Genomic DNA, 20,359 nt, shown 5'->3' with positions numbered 1-20,359 from the left:
GTAGCTGGGATGCACTCATGCGTAATAGAATGGCTGGCTGGGCTGACATATCAGTGTGAGATAGGTGTGGATAGAGGCACTGGATGACCGAAACGCCTGAAATTGGATGTTGTTCATATGGAGCGGGGAACGGGAGAAATCATGAGGAGTAATAGAGACATAAATGAGCTCGATGTAATAGAATCAGAAGCACTCGGCCGGAGGTTGTGAACGTGGTATCAGCAAGGTGGGAGATGTGCGAGAGATGGGTGTAAGAAGTTCACTGGTATCAACGACAATTACCTTTTCTCCCGCGCCCTCTCCTCTTGCTCTCTCAGCGCACGCTGCCCCTCCTCTTCGATCGCCATCTTCTTCACTGCTTCAATCCTCTCATCAATGATCGCAATGTCCGCCTCAACCTTCAGCAACTTCTCCTGCAGCATCTCTTCATACTGCTCGTCTGTCAACACACTCATGGGGCTCCACTTGCTCTTCGCAAACTTCTGCATAAGCGTCTCCTTCGGTCTATCCTCGGCCAAGGCTTTGAGCTGCGCTTGCTCCCGGAGTTCCTGCGAGTTGCGTTTGTCGAGGAAATTATAGCCTTTTTGCCCGCCCCAGCCGAAAAGGGTGAACATGATGGTGCCGGGGACGACGTTGCGCGGACCCCGGAGAAGTAGACCTAGACTGATGCCGGTGAATGCGCCGGCAATGGTTGAGGCGCGGACCTTGTCTGAAAGAGAAGGGCTCTGGTCATTACGAGCGATCAATGGGACGCCACGGGTGAAGTTCCACCAGTTTTGCAGGCCATCTTGGTTGAGAATGGCGGTCCTGGCTGTCCAGAAGGTGGTGCCTATGGCGAAGCATTGTGCGCCTGAGGCGATGGAGAAGAGGACGGGAGTCGTCGTTTTGAGGGTTCCGTAGAAGGAGCCTATGGCAAGTCCCGGGACAGCTAGTATGGTTAGCCTTTTGGTCTGTGATTGAATCGGTGTTGTGCTGCGCACTTCGAGACCTGGGCTACACGTGATATGACTCGGCAGCAGAAAGGGTTAGACTCGAGAAGCAGAGGCAACCATGGCGTCCACACCTTAGGCCTCGTTTATCGAGCAATCTGAATAAAGAAGAACATGTACAATAATGGAAGCACTAAGACTAAATCGCACATACCAGTTGCGACACCAACAGAGGCGGCTGATTGTGCTACATCGAGGGGATGGGTGACCTGCTCCGGGTCGTACCGCTTGGTCATTGCTCGTTCATTGAAGCAACCGGCAGCAGGAAAATGTTTCGCTGGCGTTAGACTACCTAGAGGTGAGGTTGGATTCGGTGTCGGAGAGTCGGGATCTCGAGGCAAAATGATGTAGGCGGTGACTAAGCGGGCACCCAACGAAAAGCAGTGTTTAGCACATTTCCCGAAAACTGGTGGACCTTGCCCACGCACCGACTCCACCCCACAACCACCCACTACAGCGACCGAGAGCAAGAGACCGCTCTCTATACCTACCACGACAGCGCGCGGAAATTCACTGCGCGTTGCCCACCAAAACCGCAATCATGGGTATGCAGCCTTTCTTCGGCGCGGGACAGCCAGGCCGCGCCTCCCAGGCGGCTTTTTTTGCCCCGCGCCGTGCAGCGACAAATTTGAAGACGACATGGCTGACGGTTTTTGCGTGCAGCGCCCAAGAAGAAGCAAGAGAAGATGTCCCTGGGAGACTTCCTAGGCGACCAATGTACGCGAATCCGGCCCCGCTTTGCGCACGCAGAAGACTGACAGAATGTAGCTCTTGGATCATGGGCTGACGAGATGGAGGACATGCCAATGCCTCGTGAGTAGCCTCGCACCAATTTTTGCAACCACGTATGCTAACAGTATCTAGGCGGAGGTAATTTCACGCATGCGCATTCCACGATGCGCTTCCCGAGTTGTTGATATACTTACACTGCAATAGGTGGCGGCAGCAGCTCTGGCTATGGCGGCGACCGCCCAACCTTTGGCTCTTCGGGCGGAGGAGGATTTGGAGCAGACCGCGGAGGCAGCTTTGGTGGGTGCAGCAGCCGCACCTTCTCTATACGTGCTGACATGTGTATAGCCGACCGTGGATTCGCCATGCGCGAGGAGCTCCCCCTCCCCTCAAAGCCCCCGTACACCGCCCACTTGGGCAACTTGTCCTTCGACGCCACCGAGGGTGACGTGAACGACTTCTTCGCTGACTGCGAAGTCACAAACGTTCGCATTGTCGAGGACAAGCTGGACCGCAAGCCGAAAGGTTTCGGGTACGTCGAATTTGGCTCTGTCGATGGCCTGAAGAAGGCCCTCGCATTGTCTGGCACGCAGTTCCAGGGCAGAAATGTCAGGGTTAGCGTTGCCGAACCTCGTACGCACACGCCTTTCACCTAGGGTAGTCTCATGCTGACATCACCGTAGCCAAAGAGGGCCGCTCCGAGGCCAGAGAAATCACCGACTGGACCCGAAAGGGACCCCTACCAGATCTTCCCGGCCAGCGACGCACATCTGACCGCGGTGCTGGCTTCAGCCGTGGCGGTGGTGGTTACGATGCTGCCTCCGACGCAGGCAGCGACCGGGGCGAACGCCGCAGCACACTGCGCTCCCTTCGCCGGCGACGGAAAGGAGCGCGACTTCGGCAACTGGGAGCGCAAGGGCCCTCTCTCTCCGGCAGCAGCAGCACCAAATGCCATGGCAAGAGAAGGCAGGCAACCGAGCTTCCAGGGTGGTGCCCGTGAGCACAGGCAATCCCCCGCCTGGGGTGAAGGACGCGAGGACAGCGGCTCTCGTGGACCCCGTCGCGAGTTCCAGCCATCAGAGCGACCGCCTCCCGTAGAGAGAGCACCCACTGCGGCTGATCAGGACAGCCAGTGGCGCACTAAGATGCGCCCAGATGCTCCCGCATCCGCATCCCCTACAGGCACTCCGGATGGCAGCACGCCATCTTCCCCTGCGCCCGCAGCTGCTGCGCCTGCCGGCCGCCCAAGGCTCAACCTCGCTAAGCGAACAGTCTCTGAGGCCCAGCCACAAGCAGAGGCAGCTTCTTCATCCAACAAGCCCAACCCCTTCGGCGCAGCTCGCCCCATCGACACAGCAGCTCGCGAGAAGGAGATCGAAGAGAAGAAGCAGCTTGAGTTGCGACAAAAGAAGGAGGCTGACGACAAGGCTCGTGAAGAGAGGAAGGCCAAGGAAGCCGAGAAGGCCGCCGCCGCCAAAGACGCAGCACCTGCTGACAAGGCGAAGTCTCCATCTGAGGAGAAGCCAAAGGCGAACTTCGAGATTCTTCAGCGAGAGAACGAGGAGGGCACCGCCGCAGGCCAGGACGAGGATGCCGAGGGCGAGATTGTGGACGACAAGGCCGTGAAGCCCCAAGAGGTTGTCCGTGACCCCCCGAAGTCAGCTGGAGCTTGGAGACGTAAGGACGATGCGTCGCCTGCCGCCGAAGGCAGCACAACCGAGAAATTGGACGAAGATGGCTGGAGTACGGTAGCGAAGCCCAAGAAGACTCAGGGCCGCCGCGGTGGACCTCCAACTCGTGCAATTGCATCTTAGGTGGACACGCATTGACACCTGACTTGTTCGCGGTTTTTTCCCTGGTTATATTCGAGCATGATCGCAACGTCGCGCACATTTCCCGGCGTGATGGAGTTTTCATGAGACACTGCAGTCTGTTCAACCGATGGACGACCTTTGTCCTCGATGGCGGTCTCGACTATTGTTGCATTACGTGTTTATGCCCTGCTTCCCTTTTGTATTGGCTGCACAATACCTCGGTACGATCGATGGCCATGCGTCCATGACTCCTTACGATCATGGCTTTCCTTATGCACACTGTATTCCAAAAGTTGTTGGTTTTCCGTTGCATCCCCTCTCTTTCATATACGCTGGGATCAAAATCTATATGGTTGGCCATCTTTTCGATTACCAGTACGCGTATGCTGTAGCATGATGGAGAGCAGTACAGAGATGGAAGTGATTGATGGTAAGGTTGCGGCGAGCGGCAACAAACGGTTTCTTTCAAAATAGACGTAAGGGTGCTCGGGCATGTATTTAGCAACTAGATAGCTTGCTGAAGAGATTATCCACTCCACTCATACTCCACTCATGCAATGTTTGGTACGTGGGTGCGTTCGATTGGTGAAAAATTTAGCACTGCATTGATTGCAACAACAGCACATTAGCAGCATGTCTCTACGAGCAGCGATATCATAGTAACGAGCATCACAGCTTGTCATCGACGCATCGCCGTTGATGATCACCGTTGACGGCGATCGCTCCCGCCTGCTCGCTTGGATACGCCTGGAATACCCCTGCACCTTCGCCCCTCATACGTCAGTCAGATGGACCCTGCATCTTGTCCAACCTCGAATTCCTGTTTGAACTGCAATACGTGCTTCAGGATTCAGACATTCTCTTGTAGCTTCATCAGAGTAGCAGCTCATCCAAAATGTTTCCATCAGTCACTTAAGGACATACATTCACTGGTGTCATTGTTGTCAAGACTGACGAAGGACTGAACAGTATCTCGATCTGTTCACTGTTCGCGAGTAGCTTGCTGACGTTACAGTCGTCATGGCATCCAAATCATCATCACCTGGTCCTAATCCGACGACCAAAACGCCAGCACCCAAGCAAGCTCGATCACGAAAAACAACAACACAAGATGTGACAGTTGGACGAGCAGGCTCAGCGGGCGGTATTGTCTTGGAAAAAGAGAAAGAAGCAAAGAACAAACCTACACCGACGCCCAAGCCAGCTCAAGATCTACCGACCGACACACCAGCCAAAACCCCCCGTCGCAAACCCCGGAAGCTCAACAAAGATCCCACGCCCACCACCCCAGCTTCTACAAGCAAGGTCGTCGAACCGCCCACGCCTACCGAAATCGAAGCCCTCAAATCCCGCGTCCACGGCCTCGAAGCCAAAGTCGAAGAACTGTATAAGTCTGGGAATCTAGATCGACCAGGGCGTTCGCCGCGCCGACGGGGAAAGGGCAGGAAGGCGTCGAGTCAAGCGCAAGTGCCCACGTTATCCTCTACCAAAGCCAAAGTAGACGACGATGAGGATGACGAGGTAGAAGATATTGGCCGTGGCGACGCAGACGAAGGCGTAGATGAACTCGTGCGCCTAGAAGGCGAGCTGGAAACTGCGAGACAGGATTTAGCCGCGTTTCGACCGCGTGGGAAGCGTGTGTCGAAAGGGGCAGACGAGGATGATGATGTAGAAGACATCCCGCGCGACGACACAGCGAGCACGAGTGCGAATGGGAGACACGTAACCCTCTCCGGCTCCTACCGCATCCCGCTCCCCGCGTCTGTCAGCGTCGACGATGTAAAACACATCCAATCCGGCGTGAGTGCGGCGCAGAATGTTGCGAGGAGTTTTCTGGAACAAAGAAGGGCTGCGGTTGCTTCATCCCCATCATCATCGAAGCCAAGGCCCGCTCCGAGGTCTGTTAGCTCGTCGATGGAAGTCATACATGCTGATGAGGGGGAGAAGAAGAGCTGGGGAGAGTGGATTGGCGGGTATAGTGTGGCGATTTCGAGGGCGGTGAAGAATATCGAACATGAGGCGGCGGTGGAGAGTCAGGGTGGAGGGGGTGGAGGGGGAGGGAAGAAGAAAGCAGCGGGGAAAAGGCCGGGAGTTAAGACGAAGATTAGTGGGGAGCAGGTTGAAGGGTTGATGAGCTGATTTACATATTTGGACATATGGAGTTTGAGAAATAGAATGGTAAGGGGTATGTTGCTAGTATGAAAAGAATTACTATCAACTTCTCGCTGCATCTCCTACGTTCTCACCTGTCGCCGCTTGGCCTGCATTCTCTTGTACCGCCTCTTCAACAACCTCTGCTTGCACCTCAGCGTCGCCAACTTCTACAGCAGGTGTCTCCGGCAATGGAACCACCGCCGGGACAGCTTGTTCCGCTGTCACAGGTACCTGCTCCTGAACAGGCACACCTCGCACACTGCCCGACCCAAACGTCGCTTTACCACTCTTCATACTCCCATCACTTCCCCGGAATATCTTCTTCGCAATAGCCATACTCCTGCCCGCTCCTCGCCCCATACATCACCCTCCCCAACAACCCACCCTGTCTCTTCTTCCCCTTGTCTTTATTCCAACTACTAACTGTGACGGGCCTACCCGTGCCGCCGGCGAGCCAGTAGAGCGTATGTGGGATACGAACTCGATCACCAGCGCCGCCTCTGAGACACGGGACGGGCATTGCCTCATGCTCCAGTGCTTCAAGACCACACTCTGCCTCAAACGAAGGTCCGCCACCACCTCTCAATCTCGGCCCTCCGCTTCCACCCCGAAGTTCCAGTCTCATACCGTTGACTATCGGAGCCGCCTCTGTTTCACCCTGACTCCCCCTCTCATCCTGCACATGTACTCTCCCTTGCACCCTAACCTCCCGCCTAACCTCCCCGCTCTCCGCCCTCCACACCCTCGCCGATGTAGTTGTCGTGCCATAGAACACCGTGCGTGAGAAATCCTGATACTCGCTTCTTGTCGCCTCCGCACGCTGCGCTTCATCGATGCTGCTTTGTAGAGGACTAGGCGCGCCGGCGCTTATGGCAGCGAGGTGTGCGTCGACTTCGCGGCGGTGGACGTAGGGGTGCGCCTGGGCGCCGGGGAGGAGGGAGAGGTGGTGCAGGCGCGGGGATTTTGGGCGGCTGCCGCTGCTGCTGCGGCTGGGGGATGAGGAGGGGAGGAGGCGGGCGTGTGATGGGGTGCGGCTGTGTGGGAGGGAGTATGTACCTGGAGGGTTATTGAGGCGGTTTAAGGCAGTGGAGGGGGGCACGAGGCGCGGGCCTTGCTCCGGTGCTGGGGAGTTAGCTATGAGTTGTACGAGGGTGTTTGGGTTTGCGGAGGCACTTCTCGTCTGGCCTTGCGGAGTGGCGAGATAGGAGAATGGACTTCGGGTTTGGCAGTGGATGCATGGTGTGTCCGCGGCTGAGAAGGCAGATATTGCGCTTGAAGGCGGACATGAACCACAGAAGTCACAGCGTCTTTGTTCGATGCTTGGGAAGGAGTGATTTGTGTCTGGATTGTACGAACGGTTTTCGGGCTCGGAAAGTTGTGGGATGTCGACTTGTGGCGCAGGGATTTGCTGGCTGACTGGCAGACGCGAGTTATCACGTGGAACGGAATACGTGAAGCCCCGACCCAGCACTGGTGCTGTAGTTGAACGTTTGTGATGCTTCTTCGATTTGCCTTTGCGCCAGGTTATAGTTGGTAGTATCGAAGAGAAGCCTGACGAGAGGCGCCTCAACAGGTTCTTTGGGCGTTTGGGTTCAGGCTGTTCTGGTTGCACACCAGATTCTCTATGGGCGAGCCTACTTGTGGGAGCCATGATCAGCAGCTTGTGCAGTGCGTATGGAAGCACCAGTGGGTAGACGTGTGAAGAGCGTTCTTGCGAAACGTTGAATTTCAGTAGCAGATGCCATGAAGTGCCTACCTGTGAGTTTTATGGACATAGTTCATCATGTGAATAATGACGGGGAGCATGACGAGGTGGACAGGTAGATGAATTGCGAACGCTATACTGAACGATATCGCAAACACCAATACCTAGTATGAGATACAGCAGCGTAGCATGGCAGCATTGTAGGTTCGTGGACCGATATGTGAGAGTGATCATCAAGGATAGTTGCGTGAGGCTCGAACGAGATTGCATAAGGAGTGGTTGGCGCTCTCGATCGTTCGTAAATATGTAGCGTAAGGCGTTGTCAGGTGTTGGTGGGCTCGTCAGGGTACTCAGGAGTCCAACCAGTTCCCATATAGCTCATCCATCGGCGGCCTGTCAAAGTCAACTCGTGCGGTCCGCACTGTACCATCATGTCGGGGTGCATAACGACGAAAGACTGGGTTCGTCGAGCTTGCTTCAAGAAACCGTGCCGCTGGTGCACACTCCACACAGCGGCTTTGGCGAGTTGCGAGGCCGGGAAACGTGCCGCAGATCCCACAAAGCATGTGAACTCTGCCGTATACCACTACGGGGCTTCCAGGGACGTACAAGCCGTGAGTGACTCCGCACTCGAGACACAGTCTGTTAACAGCCTCTGCTCCACCGCGAGTACGTTTGCCTTTTTTCATGTCGTCGGAAAAATCCTGAAAGCGACGAAAGCGGATACAGCCGCTACACGCAAACAAGTCCCTATCCTTAGCCCAGCTTTCTGCCTCAGCCTTGAGATACTCGATGTGTGATGGGGGCTTTGTGATCGAGCGGAAGTAACGATTCGCGGAGGCAAGTCGGACACGATCTTGGAGCTCTAACATTTCGATCACGCCTAGGTGAAGCTCCACAGGCAGACGTAGTATATGAGGTGTGGTCATGACGAGGATTGGCATTGATTGATGGCGCTTGAGTATCGGTAGCGTTAAAGCTGGAGTTGGTCCGTTAGTCATGGCCTTGGGCGAAATTCATTTGTGCAATCGTTGGAAAGTATACCTTGTGGTCAGAAATTTGTATACACGTCCATTTTGGTAGGAGTTCCGTAAGTGGGCTATCGCCGGGTAGACGAGACATGCACAAGCTGATGGAGCTTGTGAATTTCGTGTTGGTAGAGAACCTAAAAAGCACGAGCAGTTTTTTTATTCTGCAGCGAATAATCGTGCAACGAAGTACAGAAGGACGAAGAAGCGGAGTAGGCTGCGAGCTTTATGCATGTCATACCAGGCCGACGAAGGCGCATAATAACGTGACACGCGCATGCCTTTCAGCCTATCAGGGGGACCTTCACGCACGGCGATTAGCGGGGAATGCCTCCCGTTCCCCGATGATTTACCAGGAGCGGCAGCAACCGGAGCTTTAATCGTCTGGAAAAGATCAGACCATAGCTACTGCGTGGGATAATAGATTGACGGGTCACACGCACTGCTGCGAGGTGGTTGTAGAAAGCGCATGGTGTGCTTGACATTCCGAGAGATGCGACCGAGCCAGAATTTTGTTTCTGAAAGCACATTTCTTAAAAAAATGGACACGCTGCCAATCAATTTGTGCCTGATCGAACAGTGTTCACGGTACCTTCTCCTTCTTCAGGTCGTTGATGATCATGTAACGCGACAGGGTAATCCAGCCCCAGCGGAACCAGCGCATCTGACTCTCGTGCGCCGTCGTCATCGCAATCTGCGCCCTCCTGTAACCGACCGGTGAGCTAGCGAACAGCATCGGTGTCGGAAACTCGCCAAGCTCTTTCTTCCGCATGATTGCAGCGATGATCGTCCCGGGTGCATCCATTATGCCAAGGTACTTGCGAAAGATGGACGTTGTTGTGAGGGTGTACAGCTTTATCGGACACTCCCAACCGGTGTGTCGGTGCATGAGGGCCTTGAGGAAGGTGTGTGCACCATCGTGTAGTGATATGTGGTTTGGATGGGAGGAGACACCGCGTGCGTCGAAAGTGATGATGGTGTCTATTGTAGCTTGCGGCGCTTCTTTGGATGATACAGAAGCCATGTTCGGAGCAAAAGCAGCAGTTAAGAGATTGGAAATAAGTCGAGGATGCCATGTCACCGTCATGGAATCCGGGAAATTCCTGCGCTCTGTTAGTCGCATGCACTGCATACCGAATCCGGCAGCGTACTTGTCCTCGATGATCAATATATCATCTTTATGTCCGATACCTAGTTTGAGACCACTTTTGACCAACTCTTTCTTGCGAATCTCACCCAGTCCGTCGGCGTCTCCTGTAGCACAGCGTTCTTAGTGTTTGATGCATGAATGTGGCCGCAGACTGCATACCGCTGCTCAGGCACAGGATTTTGACGTGGTTGCCGTTCTCCGGACGCGTCAAGCCTAGCAAAGTCGGTGCAAAGAACATGGCCTCATCGTCTGGGTGGGCTATGAGCAGCAATATGCGCTTGTTGCGGAGCGTGGGGAACGACGCGCTCAGCGTGCTTGTGTACATCCAGAAACCAAAGAAGATGAGGGGCACAGAGGCCCAGCCGAGCCAATTCATGTTGGTGGTCTTCTCAGGTAGCTCTGATTACGTATGCAGTGTTCGCATTGGTGTTGTACTGGGTATGCTGAGGAGAGTGTCGACAGAGAGAGGCCATGAGACGGGGACAGAGCTTTGGCCCCAACGCGTCATCCAGGGTCCAGAGCCTCACGCGACTTTTCTCCTTCATCAGCGTATTTAGCACACACCACGACGTACACAACCACGAATCATGGCTGCTGGGAATCGCAAAGAGAGGCGCGCGCACGAGTCCAAATCCAAGGGAAAAGCCACTGGTAGTACCTTCCAGGCGACCGACCAACTCGACGACACCGCTGTCGACTACCTCCTGAAGCACCCCGACCGATCCGGACCCAAGGGCAAGACGCTATTTGAATTAGCAGAAGAAAGGCAGAAAGAGCTGGATAAGGCTGCGGGACGAGTCCGAGTGCAAGATGTGTCTTCGAGCACTTCCGCGGAGGACGAGGATGCCGCCATAGGCCCGCTTGGCGATGCTCTGCTGTATTCGACCTCCATGGGCGCGCTACACTTCACGTTGGATGTCATCGTATACAGTCAATACCGCGAAGACATAGTCTGGAGCGAGATTCTCAAGCGGGCAGGCACAGCAATGCCCGTCTTTATCCTGCTGGTGTATCTGACCCATGTCAACCTAGCCTACCGCTTGCCATTACTGCGCGATCTTGCCTTCTGCATCGGCTCGATAGTGGCTGGTTGCTTCCTGGTATACTCTGGAAATAAACACGGGTACTTCAACGTAATGAAGGCAGCGCCGCCAGTCGGCACGTTGTGGATCTGGAGTGTCGTCGAGATGAGTCTTCCATACGCTGCGCTGAACGCCGCGGCTGTTCTGGGGTACGTCTGGTACAACGGGTTCGACTACTTCTAGAGTGCTCAATTCAAAGCATGATCGGAAAATATCATGGTCTCAATCGCAATACCTCCTCTGACTCGACGGTATAAACTGCTTGCTTGACGTACAATCATTGTTTGACCCAGGGCATACTCACTCTGCGATCTCGACAGATCAGGCTGATATCCAAGTACTGCCTCGATGTCTATGAACAGGAGATTTCGAATGATTGATGTCTGGAGAGTCCGGTCGCACTTGCCGCGCAACTGCTCTGTCGCGCCTTCTCTCGGACACACTTCGTCGCGCATCACCAGGGCCAACATTGAACACGATGCGTGAGCTCCAGCGTCAACCATCAGATCAAGAATCTTGCACTTCCGCGTCGCAATCATCGATCATGCCACCGCGACAAATGCGCTCTGCTGCAGATCTCATTGGTGATATCTACAGCGTCCCCTCTCAATCCTTCAACTCTGACATGCGCGCTCAGCCTCTCACGTTCCGCTCACAAGCGCCAGAATTGCCGGTCTGTAACATGCGAACAGCTTAGAAAAGTTAGCCCCGGAACCGTTACGCCTCAGCTGCAAGGCACACTCGCTGGGTCTGAACTATGAGCCGCTAGGCATCGAAGCCAAACGGTGGGGATATTCGCGAACTGCATCGCGTCCTCCGCTGTGGTTCGCTTACCGCCTCGACGTCACGGCATGGCACCTTGCAATACTATCAGCACCCATGTCGAGAACTTTTCCATAATCGTTGCCTGAAAAATGCAGGACTCGATGACTAGACGGAAGGCAGCATTCCCATGCGGGTTGAGCCCTGTGATTGGCCAATGCTAGGAGGTGAGATTTGGGGCTGAGCCTGAGGTACATCAGCCTTTGTCCAAATTTGGGAAGATGGGGGCTAGCTTCGGATGAGCATCACTATTCTTGATAGCGGTCTGCAATTGTGGGTGGACGGCTTCTGCGATGAAATTGCCTTTTCGCGGCGTAGCTGCTGCGACTTGGCGAATGTTCCGCATATAAGGACTATTCAGCGCCTTGTCCTTCAGTGCCTTTCTTGTTAACAGATAAGGAGAGGGAAACGAGAACAACACGCTCAAGAAAACATTCCACCACACTTTGGAACCATATGAAACCTGCTTTCATCATGGCTACCCATGGGCATGGAGCGCAATTGGGCGAGAAATCTTTCTATGTCGATGAGAGCTCTGAGAGAGAGAACGGGAACTACACACGAACGATACGGGAACGAAATCCACGAAGGTCTGTCTGGAGGATCATTGTCCCTACTGTCGGCCTCTTAGCCCTCGGTGGCTACTATTCTAATATCGATTCATGGCGACCACACACTCCAGTCTCCAACGGCCCTATTAGTCATAACGAAGCGAATAAATCGAACTACACATGCATTCCTGGACAAGATTGCTGGCCCTCCACCAACGAATGGAGCCTGTTCAACCAGAGCATTCATGGCAACCTCCGATCGACGACACCTTGGGCAGCGCCATGTTACGACGGTAACTCTAGCGACAGCTGCAACAAAGTAGCCACGTCCTATGGAGATCCCATCGCAAGAACATCTCAGTATGGGGCTATGGAGTTCCTTGACTGGGAAACATGTGGTCAGGCAAATTGCCTTCTCAACTCCCTGAAGCCTTCCTCGCCAGTCTCAGGAGAGTGCTCGCTCGGTAGGCTTTCTACATATCATGTTGAAGCACACAATGCAGAGGATATAAGCACGACGTTGGATTTTGTCCGCCAGCATGGCATTCGGCTTTCCATCAAGAACACCGGGCACGATTACCTGGGACGATCCAACTCTGCCAATTCACTCGCTATCTGGACTTACAACATGAAGGAAACAAAATACCACAAGACCTTTCAGCCCCGAGGTTGCAAGACACACTATGAGAACATCGGCGAGATCGGTGCAGGCATACAAGCTCAAGAAGCATGGACTTTCTTCGAGCCGCTAGGTATGCTTGTTACGGTGGGAGCCGTCAGTTCGGCTGGCATTGCCGGAGGCTATGGTCAAGGCGGCGGTCATGGACCTTTAGGTCCCAAGTATGGCTTGATGGTTGACCAGGCCGTCGAGTTCGATGTCGTCACTGCCGATGGTGTCCTGCGCACGATCAATGAGTGCACCGACCCCGACCTCTTCTGGGCCATGCGCGGGGGCGGCGGAGGTAACTATGCTGTCCTCACCTCCTACAAGTTTCAGTTGCATCCGGCCGTACCCATCAACGTCTACAGCTTCCAGGCCACATTTCCTAAGCCGAAGGGTCCTCTCGATATCACTCAGTCCAAGGTGCACCGAGACATCCTTACTGCGCTGGCTCATAACCAGACGCAATTTGCAGAGCATGGCATGGCTGGCTACAACTTTGTTCTTAAAGACCACATCGTGTCTCTGCAGATACTACCTTCTGATGATGTCGAGGCAATCAAGGGCATCACCGCACAGTGGCGTGCCTTCCTTGACGACTATCCTGGTCTGGACATTGGCGAATCCAAGTATTACAGCTTCAAGACCTTTTCGGAGTGGCATGCGTTCACAGAGACTCCGGCGATCTCACGAAACGGACCTGTCGGACTCGGCATCATGGTAGCTGGGCGTTTCATTCCGCGCGAGTTGTTCTCAACCAAAGACAATGTGGGACAGCTGGTCGACGCCGTCCTCACAGCGATGCAGTTCTCGTACACTAACAAGGGCATCGGCAGCGCCCAGCTTTACGCCACTGGTCCGTTCAACCAGCCTGATAACAGCAGAACTGGTCTTAATCCCGCATGGCGGGATACTCTTTGGCACATCGTCATGGGTGCCGCGTGGACCTCTACTACCCCGCCTAACGTACGGACGCAGATCCAGAACACAGTCTCAGCATCTGTGCAACCGTTCAAAGCACTGACGCCGGGTGGTGGGTGCTACATGAATGAGGCTGATTGGCAAGAGGAGAACTGGCAGCAGACGTTCTTCGGAGGGAACTACGATCGCTTACTGGCGGTGAAGAAGCGATACGATCCCACGAGTCTGTTCAACTGCTGGAAGTGTGTGGGGTGGACAGGATATGACGAGTAAGTCGACCTTACTTGATGGACGGGCGCGAGTTATACTGACAACGGACAGTCCGATGTACTCTTGTTACTCGCAGGGCAAGAAGGACCCGCGTCCCTCGATACCTTTAGGTCCTGTCGGCTAGGTCCTTCTACGCGGAATTTTGATCGTGGACTACTTAAGTAAAAGCCGGGTGTCGAGCAGCGCTCGTTTGTATGATAGGGCTCTTTAGTGGTAAATTTCTATGAAACTCATACAAGTCTGGACCGCATCGTATTCTCTCGTTTCCAGTCCTCGCGATTTGACTCTCAGTGATTCGTCATCTGCTTGACCTTTAACGCAGCACATGCTCGGCTCATCTTCCCATCTGGCTGCCGACTATGTCCCTGTTTGATTGGCCCGTTTTTCGTTTGTCCTGCAAGCTGTGACCCGCATTCACGTCGTCAAGTGCGCAGCACGGGCCAATTTGAGCATACAATACAACTCGGGGTGACTGCGACTTCGACGACAGGACAATAATAACAAATAGGTGCGCTTCCGTCTACACACTCCTTTGGCTTCGACAAACGATACTTGCTTCAATCAACTGCTCTCAACTGCCTCAGCACCACACTGCCAGCACCGATCACCCAATATACTTCCAACATCCTCTATCACAACTTCTACGACCCGTCCGCCCGCCATGAAGTTCAACATTGTCTACTTCATGCTTCCCCTCGTGGTCATGGGCGCGCTCCATAACCATGCCCAAGTCCACAAGCGCGGCGCCCTTGCCAATCGTGCGGTCCTCACTGAGGTCGTGACTGTCACCGAGATCCAGACCGTCACCGTTGACGCTGATGGCACGACTATGGCCAAGGTCGAGTCTGCGAGCGAGTCCAAGATCGAGTCCACGAGCCCCGCCATGAGCGAGTCCAAGAGCTCCTCCGCCATCATTCCGACCTCCTCATCTACCTCAATTGCTACTGTACTAACTCCTGCATCAAGCCTCACAACCACTAACCCTTCATAGACCACCCCGTCCGCCTCCGGCAGCGTCTCTGACACGCCATACCCCACCCTGATCCCCATCCCCGGCTCCGCCATACTCAAGAACTCCTGCGGCTATCCCGTGTACATCTGGTCCACGGGCAATCCCTCCTGCGAAGGTCCCGAGGCCGTCGCAAAGCTCATCCCCGCCAACGGCCAACACGTCGAGGAAATGCGCCGCTGCACCGACGGCGGCGTGGCATTCAAGCTCTCGCGCACCGCGTCGTCAGCCAAGCCGATGCAATTCGAATACACGATTTGGTCGGATCGCAAGACGGTTTCGTACGACATTTCATACCTCGATTGTATGAAGAACACGTCTGGCGAGCAGGATCTGTCCGAGTGCGCGGGCCATGATGGAGGCATCCAAGCTGCCGGTGGAGAAGATTGCCCTGATTACCAGTGTTTCGCCAATCGCTGGTGCGATCAGCAGGCGTACGTTGTGGCCGAATTCGGCTACAAATCTGGTGCGCCCGTGGGAGGATGCACGGTGCAGAAGGGCATTGCGTTTGAGCTGTGCGCCTCAAATCGCGCCAACTGAGTAAGTTTTGGTGGAGGGTTGGAGAGGATTTCCTTTTTCTTCTTGCGGATTTGCTCTTTTGGGGGAGGAGTGGTGGTTTGGTGAAGGAAGGGGTGGATTTGGAGGGGAGGTGGGGTGAATAAATGAAATGGTTCGGAAGATTTTCTTGTGATGCGTGAATTTGTGAAGATGGACAGGCTGTGTGAATGTGATTTAATTGTGCTAGTTTTTTTGATGCTGTGAAGGCTTCCAGGCTACGCGATCGTGAAATGCATATGCTGAAGCCGTTAATGGTATGAAGATTTCCAGGCTATGTAATCACGCAATGCACACGCTGATAAATTGAATGCTGCGAAGGTATATAGGCTATGCCAATGTGATTTAAGAAGCTAATAATCTGAATGTTATGAAGGCGCACAGGCTAGGTAATCACGATTTGCATGTACTAATGACGTTTGCACATGTACAGGATCTGCAATCATTAACTGCACATACAACTGACTGGAGTGTGGTCAAGGTAGCCAGGCTGCACAATCACACGACACTATCCGCTCTGATAAATCTCTGTATAATTCGATGCGTTCTCAATTAGATGGTTATGGCATCGAATCAGTAACATTAAATAGCACTGATGGATCGACACCTCAACTTCATGATGTCGCGAAGGTATCCAGGCTACCGCAATAGCGCGATATGAGGGGTGACGCTGCGTAGATGGGTCGGACAGCTTTGCAGCTAACACACAAATTACCATCTCAAAGCAATCACACCAACCTTATTGCTTCTGTAAGACACTTTTACGGATATCAGAATATCTGCAAAGTTCAACTATGACGACACGATGAAGTCGTCGCGGCCTACAGGCCATACACTAGTACACAATCGCTCTTGAGACTGTTCTGTCAGCTTCTTCTGCGTGATCCTGTCACCCCTCGAGTGTCTTTGCATTATCGGATGACGGCGCCTAATATATTGCACTGAATCTAGAATCTGCATAGCTTCACAGAAGATGCCTCAAGACTGCGAAATTATACACGCGACCCAAGGTGGCCCCGCACCTATCGATCACGAATTATCGCGACCTGGTGAGGCTTTGTGCGCAGTCTGTGATTTCACCGGAAGCATGCATGCATGTTGTCTGCCCCGCTCAAACTCCTAGGCTATGTAGCCAATTCCGACTTCCGCCCAGAGTCTCTGGCAAATAAGCGTCGCTTCCATGGGCATAGTAGCACAATGCAGATTGCCGATCGAGTTTAGAGGTTGTCTTGAGGTACCAAGCTGAACTTGCACAGCCCACATGAACGCCACGCCAGCGCATTGCGCATCCCCAAGGTCACAAGTGCGGCTTGAAATCGTACGTCTACAGTTCATAAGATAAGAACGTGTGCTTTCTATTTGGTTTTTAACTCCTCTACGGTACCTGTCTTCATTGATAATTGTAAAGATGTCCAAGAGAAAACAAAATTTAACGACCTCACGTACTGATCACGAAGTATCAAAGAAAATATGTTATGGCGTTAAGAGACTTTCGACATCCCAGATTGCGAGAATCACGGCCAACGCGCCACGCCAATCCATCATTTCAAAAGGAAACAAGAAGAAGTCTCCTTGCTTACTAGAGAGACCTGGTCCCCACAAACGCCGACGCGTAGCGAATCTCGGCACGCAACACGAAGGTATTGCATCGCACAGATTTCATGATCTGGACAATATTGACGAGGCCTGTACAGGTTCTAAGCTGCCGACAAATGAGGGGCCGGTGCTTCATCCGACACACACGGACAACTCCTTGACGCATGAAGTCCCGTTCACACCAGCAACATCTCGCACTTTACTCGGGTACAGGCAAACAGACCACTATGTACACAGTCCTTTAGATCACAATAATAGTCAGATACGCCTGGTCGAGATCCTGCCTGGTCCTCCTGAAGATGAGATTAGACTCAAAATGGTCAAGGTGAGCATTCTCGACACCGGCGTAACCAAACCCACCTACGAAGCTTTGTCCTATACCTGGGGTAGCCAGCCTAGCACGCATGTCACATTTATCGAAGATAAACATTTTATCGGAGGCTCACTGCAGGAATGTTACCATCGCAAGCTCTTGAGTCCACGGGTGGGCCATTGCGCCTCCTGTGGAAAACCTTACCCTGTACGAGAAAACCTCTACCAGGCTCTGAAAGCATTGAGATACTCCAATCGGCCTAGAACCATGTGGATTGATTAGCTTTGCATCGATCAAACGAACCACCGAGAGAGGAATTCTCAGGTTTCGATGATGGCCCGCATTTACGCCAAAGCCGAGAGAGTAGTCATATGGCTTGGTACCACACAGGCTGATTCCCTGACGTCAGAGATTGCAATGGAAGAATTTGGAGACCCAGGGGGGCTTGCGAAGATCTCACGGATGATAACAGAGAAGGACCAGATATGGAAATGGGCCAGTCTGTTGGACTTGATGAACAACACCTAGTAAGCTTGCACAGTTCTAGTATCCATGACTTTCTCGCTAATCAGTACAGTTGGAAGCGAATGTGGGTAATACAAGAATTAGTAGTTGCAAATGACGTTATCATCCAATGCGGCAATTCCAAGATGCACTTTGGGTTGTTTCGAGATGCTGTAGCGCTTTTTTCTGCGTCTTTCGAGACATTGAGACCAAAGTTGATGCAACATCTGGAGGGACTGCATCAGGATAAGAAACACTGGGCACTTGACCCAGACCTGGAGATCGGCAATATTGCTGCGACCCAGGCGGTCGACGCTTTGAGCACGTTCCGCAGAAATCAGGATGGTACATTGCAACAAACCAAGAGCCTGGAAACGCTACTTTGCCTTTTTCAAGACCGCATCGCTTCGGACCCAAGGGATAAGGTATACGCCTTACTCGCCCTGGCAAAGGACGGGTCTTATTTCAACCCGAATTACTCGAAAAGCGTCTTTTCGGTATACAAACAATTTGTCCAGCACTCCATCAACACCACTCAGTCGTTGGACATTATATGCCATCGATGGGCACGTCAGCCTTCGCCATCCGGTTCGGAATCCAGATCAACTTCAAGATTACCTTCGTGGATGCTGCCCGATGATGAGTACGAATACGGTTCACGCAAGGGAGAAGGTAATCTACTCCGGAGTCGGAAGGCAAGCGATACTTTCGTTGGCATCCTAGACAAGAAATCTTACACTGCTTGTGGTGCAGGAAGTCGCCGAAAACATCCAGCTGTCGTATTCCCTGGTACCACAATGGTAGATGGCCAGATGACGGAAAGCACATGCCTGATGGCACGTGGTACAGCGATCGGGTCAATTACGTTTTGCACTCAATCTATGACTGATTGTGTCATACCAGGAGCTTGCTTCGAGAAATTGGGCTTTTCACGCGGGACACGCAACAAGGACAACGCCAGGCTTCAGGATCGTGTCTGGCGTACGCTTGTTGCCGACCGCGGCCCCGACAACACAACATGTCCTTCGTGGTATCCCCGAGCTGCTCAGCATTGCCTGGAAGGTTGGCTTTGCAACGGACACCTCAACACGGACAGGGCAATATACGAGACAGTTAGCTACGCGACGCCCTATCTTGCACGAGTTCGCAACGTGATCCGAGATAGAACCTTCTTCGAACTCAAATCGAATATCCCAGACAGCAAGGAACACAGTACACTCTTCGGCCTTGGCCCATCGCACGCAAGCGAGGGCGACCTGATAGTCATTCTGCACGGCTGCAGTGTGCCAGTGGTCATCCGCCCAGTCCACATCGTTTCCGGTTCACAGGGCTACCGATTTATCGGCGAAGCGTTCGTGTATGGCAGGATGGAAGGAGAAATTTTCGACACAGATTATGAAGAGGTTATGTACACATTGGTATAAGGTGTACAGGCCTAAACGATAATCCATAAAAGCTTCGTACATACTGACAGCTATTTTACTACATAATAGAAGCGGATAACATTGTGAAAGTATACAGGATAAGCCAAAAATGGTTGTGCATGCTTGGTTTTAGGTCACGCTTGCACACTTTTGATGACATTCAAGGCTTCAAGCAGCAGCCTAGACACCGCAAAAGCGTCATATACTATGACACGAGCATGCATATCCTCCGCTATTGTTGGACGATAAAGTTTTGAAAGTATACAGTCTATGCAATCAAATTCCATATTCGCGATTAATCTGAGTGTCGTGAAGATGTCCAGGCTACACCAACAGCTATAATGCAGATACACACACCTGGCAGCATTTAACCCTGCAACCAGCATCCTCGATACCTCAAAAACACACTATGCTCTGCCACAATCATACAAACCCTCCTCTATCGTCAGACGAAAAATCCGTGGGGATATACAGCCTACACTAACGGACAGCCCAAAATCAAAAATCTCCAAAATTGGTGGCGAAGCCCAATATTTTCCCGCCTGAACGCCACCAAGCATGAATTTCTAATCCTTACCACCAACCCCAGCACAGCCACACCAGACCACCACCACGCTTCCACCACGCCACGCTCGAGCGCCCAACTCATTTTTTCAAGGCGGCATGACACGGCTCCCAAGGCAGCACGAACGCGCTAACGCGCTGTCACATGCCCAAGCTCATGACCAATCATCGCGCGTCGAAGCCTGGTGATGGCGAACAGGTATGACTCTTGCATCTATGTGGCCCCTGAAGCCTGGCAGGAACAGACAAGATTTCGCGGGACGAGCTGATGAAGTGAGATGAGAATGTATGACTGTATCGCACGTTGGAGGTTTCGCGGACAAGCCGGAAGAGAAGGGCGACGAGTACGAGGCTGACTGCGATCGCAAAGCGTTCTGAATAAGGAGAAAGGCGCGAAGGAATGTCATGCATGGCGCATGCGAAAGGCTTATCGCTAGTGTGCCGAACTATGTCGTGACAGTGACAATATGACATGCGTTGTTAGGCATCCCAGTCCGCGGACCAGGCATCCATACATC

General features: G+C 53.1%; 11 protein-coding genes across 11 annotated transcripts; 7 read left to right on the top strand and 4 right to left on the bottom strand.

The window, feature by feature from the left end:
• Positions 1-247: 247 nt before the first annotated feature.
• SNOG_09985 (hypothetical protein) lies at positions 248-1,225 on the bottom strand (the record flags this gene model as incomplete). The annotated part of the gene is made up of 2 exons (XM_001800217.1): positions 248-928; positions 1,144-1,225. 2 exons carry the CDS (start codon positions 1,223-1,225, stop codon positions 279-281), a joined length of 732 nt encoding a protein of 243 aa, XP_001800269.1. The 3' UTR covers positions 248-278.
• Positions 1,226-1,780: 555 nt separating this feature from the next.
• Positions 1,781-4,081, top strand: SNOG_09984 (hypothetical protein; the record flags this gene model as incomplete). Its single annotated transcript, XM_001800216.1, has 3 exons — positions 1,781-1,802; positions 1,926-2,332; positions 2,465-4,081. The coding sequence occupies 3 exons, from the start codon at positions 1,781-1,783 to the stop codon at positions 3,530-3,532; spliced, it is 1,497 nt and encodes a 498-aa protein (XP_001800268.1). The 3' UTR covers positions 3,533-4,081.
• Positions 4,082-4,552: 471 nt separating this feature from the next.
• SNOG_09983 (hypothetical protein) lies at positions 4,553-5,671 on the top strand (the record flags this gene model as incomplete). Its single annotated transcript, XM_001800215.1, has 1 exon — positions 4,553-5,671. One exon carries the CDS (start codon positions 4,553-4,555, stop codon positions 5,669-5,671), a length of 1,119 nt encoding a protein of 372 aa, XP_001800267.1.
• A 75-nt stretch (positions 5,672-5,746) lies between these two features.
• Positions 5,747-8,320, bottom strand: SNOG_09982 (hypothetical protein; the record flags this gene model as incomplete). The annotated part of the gene is made up of 3 exons (XM_001800214.1): positions 5,747-6,004; positions 6,111-7,438; positions 7,819-8,320. The coding sequence occupies 3 exons, from the start codon at positions 8,318-8,320 to the stop codon at positions 5,747-5,749; spliced, it is 2,088 nt and encodes a 695-aa protein (XP_001800266.1).
• Positions 8,321-9,002: 682 nt separating this feature from the next.
• On the bottom strand, positions 9,003-9,945 carry SNOG_09981 (hypothetical protein; the record flags this gene model as incomplete). Its single annotated transcript, XM_001800213.1, has 3 exons — positions 9,003-9,400; positions 9,554-9,673; positions 9,729-9,945. 3 exons carry the CDS (start codon positions 9,943-9,945, stop codon positions 9,003-9,005), a joined length of 735 nt encoding a protein of 244 aa, XP_001800265.1.
• Positions 9,946-10,156: 211 nt separating this feature from the next.
• On the top strand, positions 10,157-10,834 carry SNOG_09980 (hypothetical protein; the record flags this gene model as incomplete). The annotated part of the gene is made up of 1 exon (XM_001800212.1): positions 10,157-10,834. One exon carries the CDS (start codon positions 10,157-10,159, stop codon positions 10,832-10,834), a length of 678 nt encoding a protein of 225 aa, XP_001800264.1.
• A 295-nt stretch (positions 10,835-11,129) lies between these two features.
• SNOG_09979 (hypothetical protein) lies at positions 11,130-11,412 on the top strand (the record flags this gene model as incomplete). The annotated part of the gene is given in 2 exon segments (XM_001800211.1): positions 11,130-11,324; positions 11,344-11,412. The coding sequence occupies 2 exon segments, from the start codon at positions 11,130-11,132 to the stop codon at positions 11,410-11,412; spliced, it is 264 nt and encodes an 87-aa protein (XP_001800263.1).
• Positions 11,413-12,652: 1,240 nt separating this feature from the next.
• SNOG_09978 (hypothetical protein) lies at positions 12,653-13,879 on the top strand (the record flags this gene model as incomplete). Its single annotated transcript, XM_001800210.1, has 1 exon — positions 12,653-13,879. One exon carries the CDS (start codon positions 12,653-12,655, stop codon positions 13,877-13,879), a length of 1,227 nt encoding a protein of 408 aa, XP_001800262.1.
• Positions 13,880-14,537: 658 nt separating this feature from the next.
• Positions 14,538-15,425, top strand: SNOG_09977 (hypothetical protein; the record flags this gene model as incomplete). The annotated part of the gene is made up of 2 exons (XM_001800209.1): positions 14,538-14,822; positions 14,868-15,425. The coding sequence occupies 2 exons, from the start codon at positions 14,538-14,540 to the stop codon at positions 15,423-15,425; spliced, it is 843 nt and encodes a 280-aa protein (XP_001800261.1).
• A 1,852-nt stretch (positions 15,426-17,277) lies between these two features.
• On the bottom strand, positions 17,278-17,529 carry SNOG_09976 (hypothetical protein; the record flags this gene model as incomplete). The annotated part of the gene is made up of 2 exons (XM_001800208.1): positions 17,278-17,431; positions 17,483-17,529. The coding sequence occupies 2 exons, from the start codon at positions 17,527-17,529 to the stop codon at positions 17,278-17,280; spliced, it is 201 nt and encodes a 66-aa protein (XP_001800260.1).
• Positions 17,530-17,682: 153 nt separating this feature from the next.
• SNOG_09975 (hypothetical protein) lies at positions 17,683-19,277 on the top strand (the record flags this gene model as incomplete). Its single annotated transcript, XM_001800207.1, has 2 exons — positions 17,683-17,876; positions 17,927-19,277. The coding sequence occupies 2 exons, from the start codon at positions 17,683-17,685 to the stop codon at positions 19,275-19,277; spliced, it is 1,545 nt and encodes a 514-aa protein (XP_001800259.1).
• Positions 19,278-20,359: the final 1,082 nt, after the last annotated feature.

Source organism: Parastagonospora nodorum, assembly GCF_000146915.1.
Source record: "Parastagonospora nodorum SN15 chromosome Unknown scaffold_16, whole genome shotgun sequence".
Classification (NCBI taxonomy): Eukaryota; Fungi; Ascomycota; class Dothideomycetes; order Pleosporales; family Phaeosphaeriaceae; genus Parastagonospora; species Parastagonospora nodorum.
The sequence above is the reverse complement of the archived record's forward strand: the minus strand, read 5'-3'. Positions and strand labels throughout refer to the sequence as shown.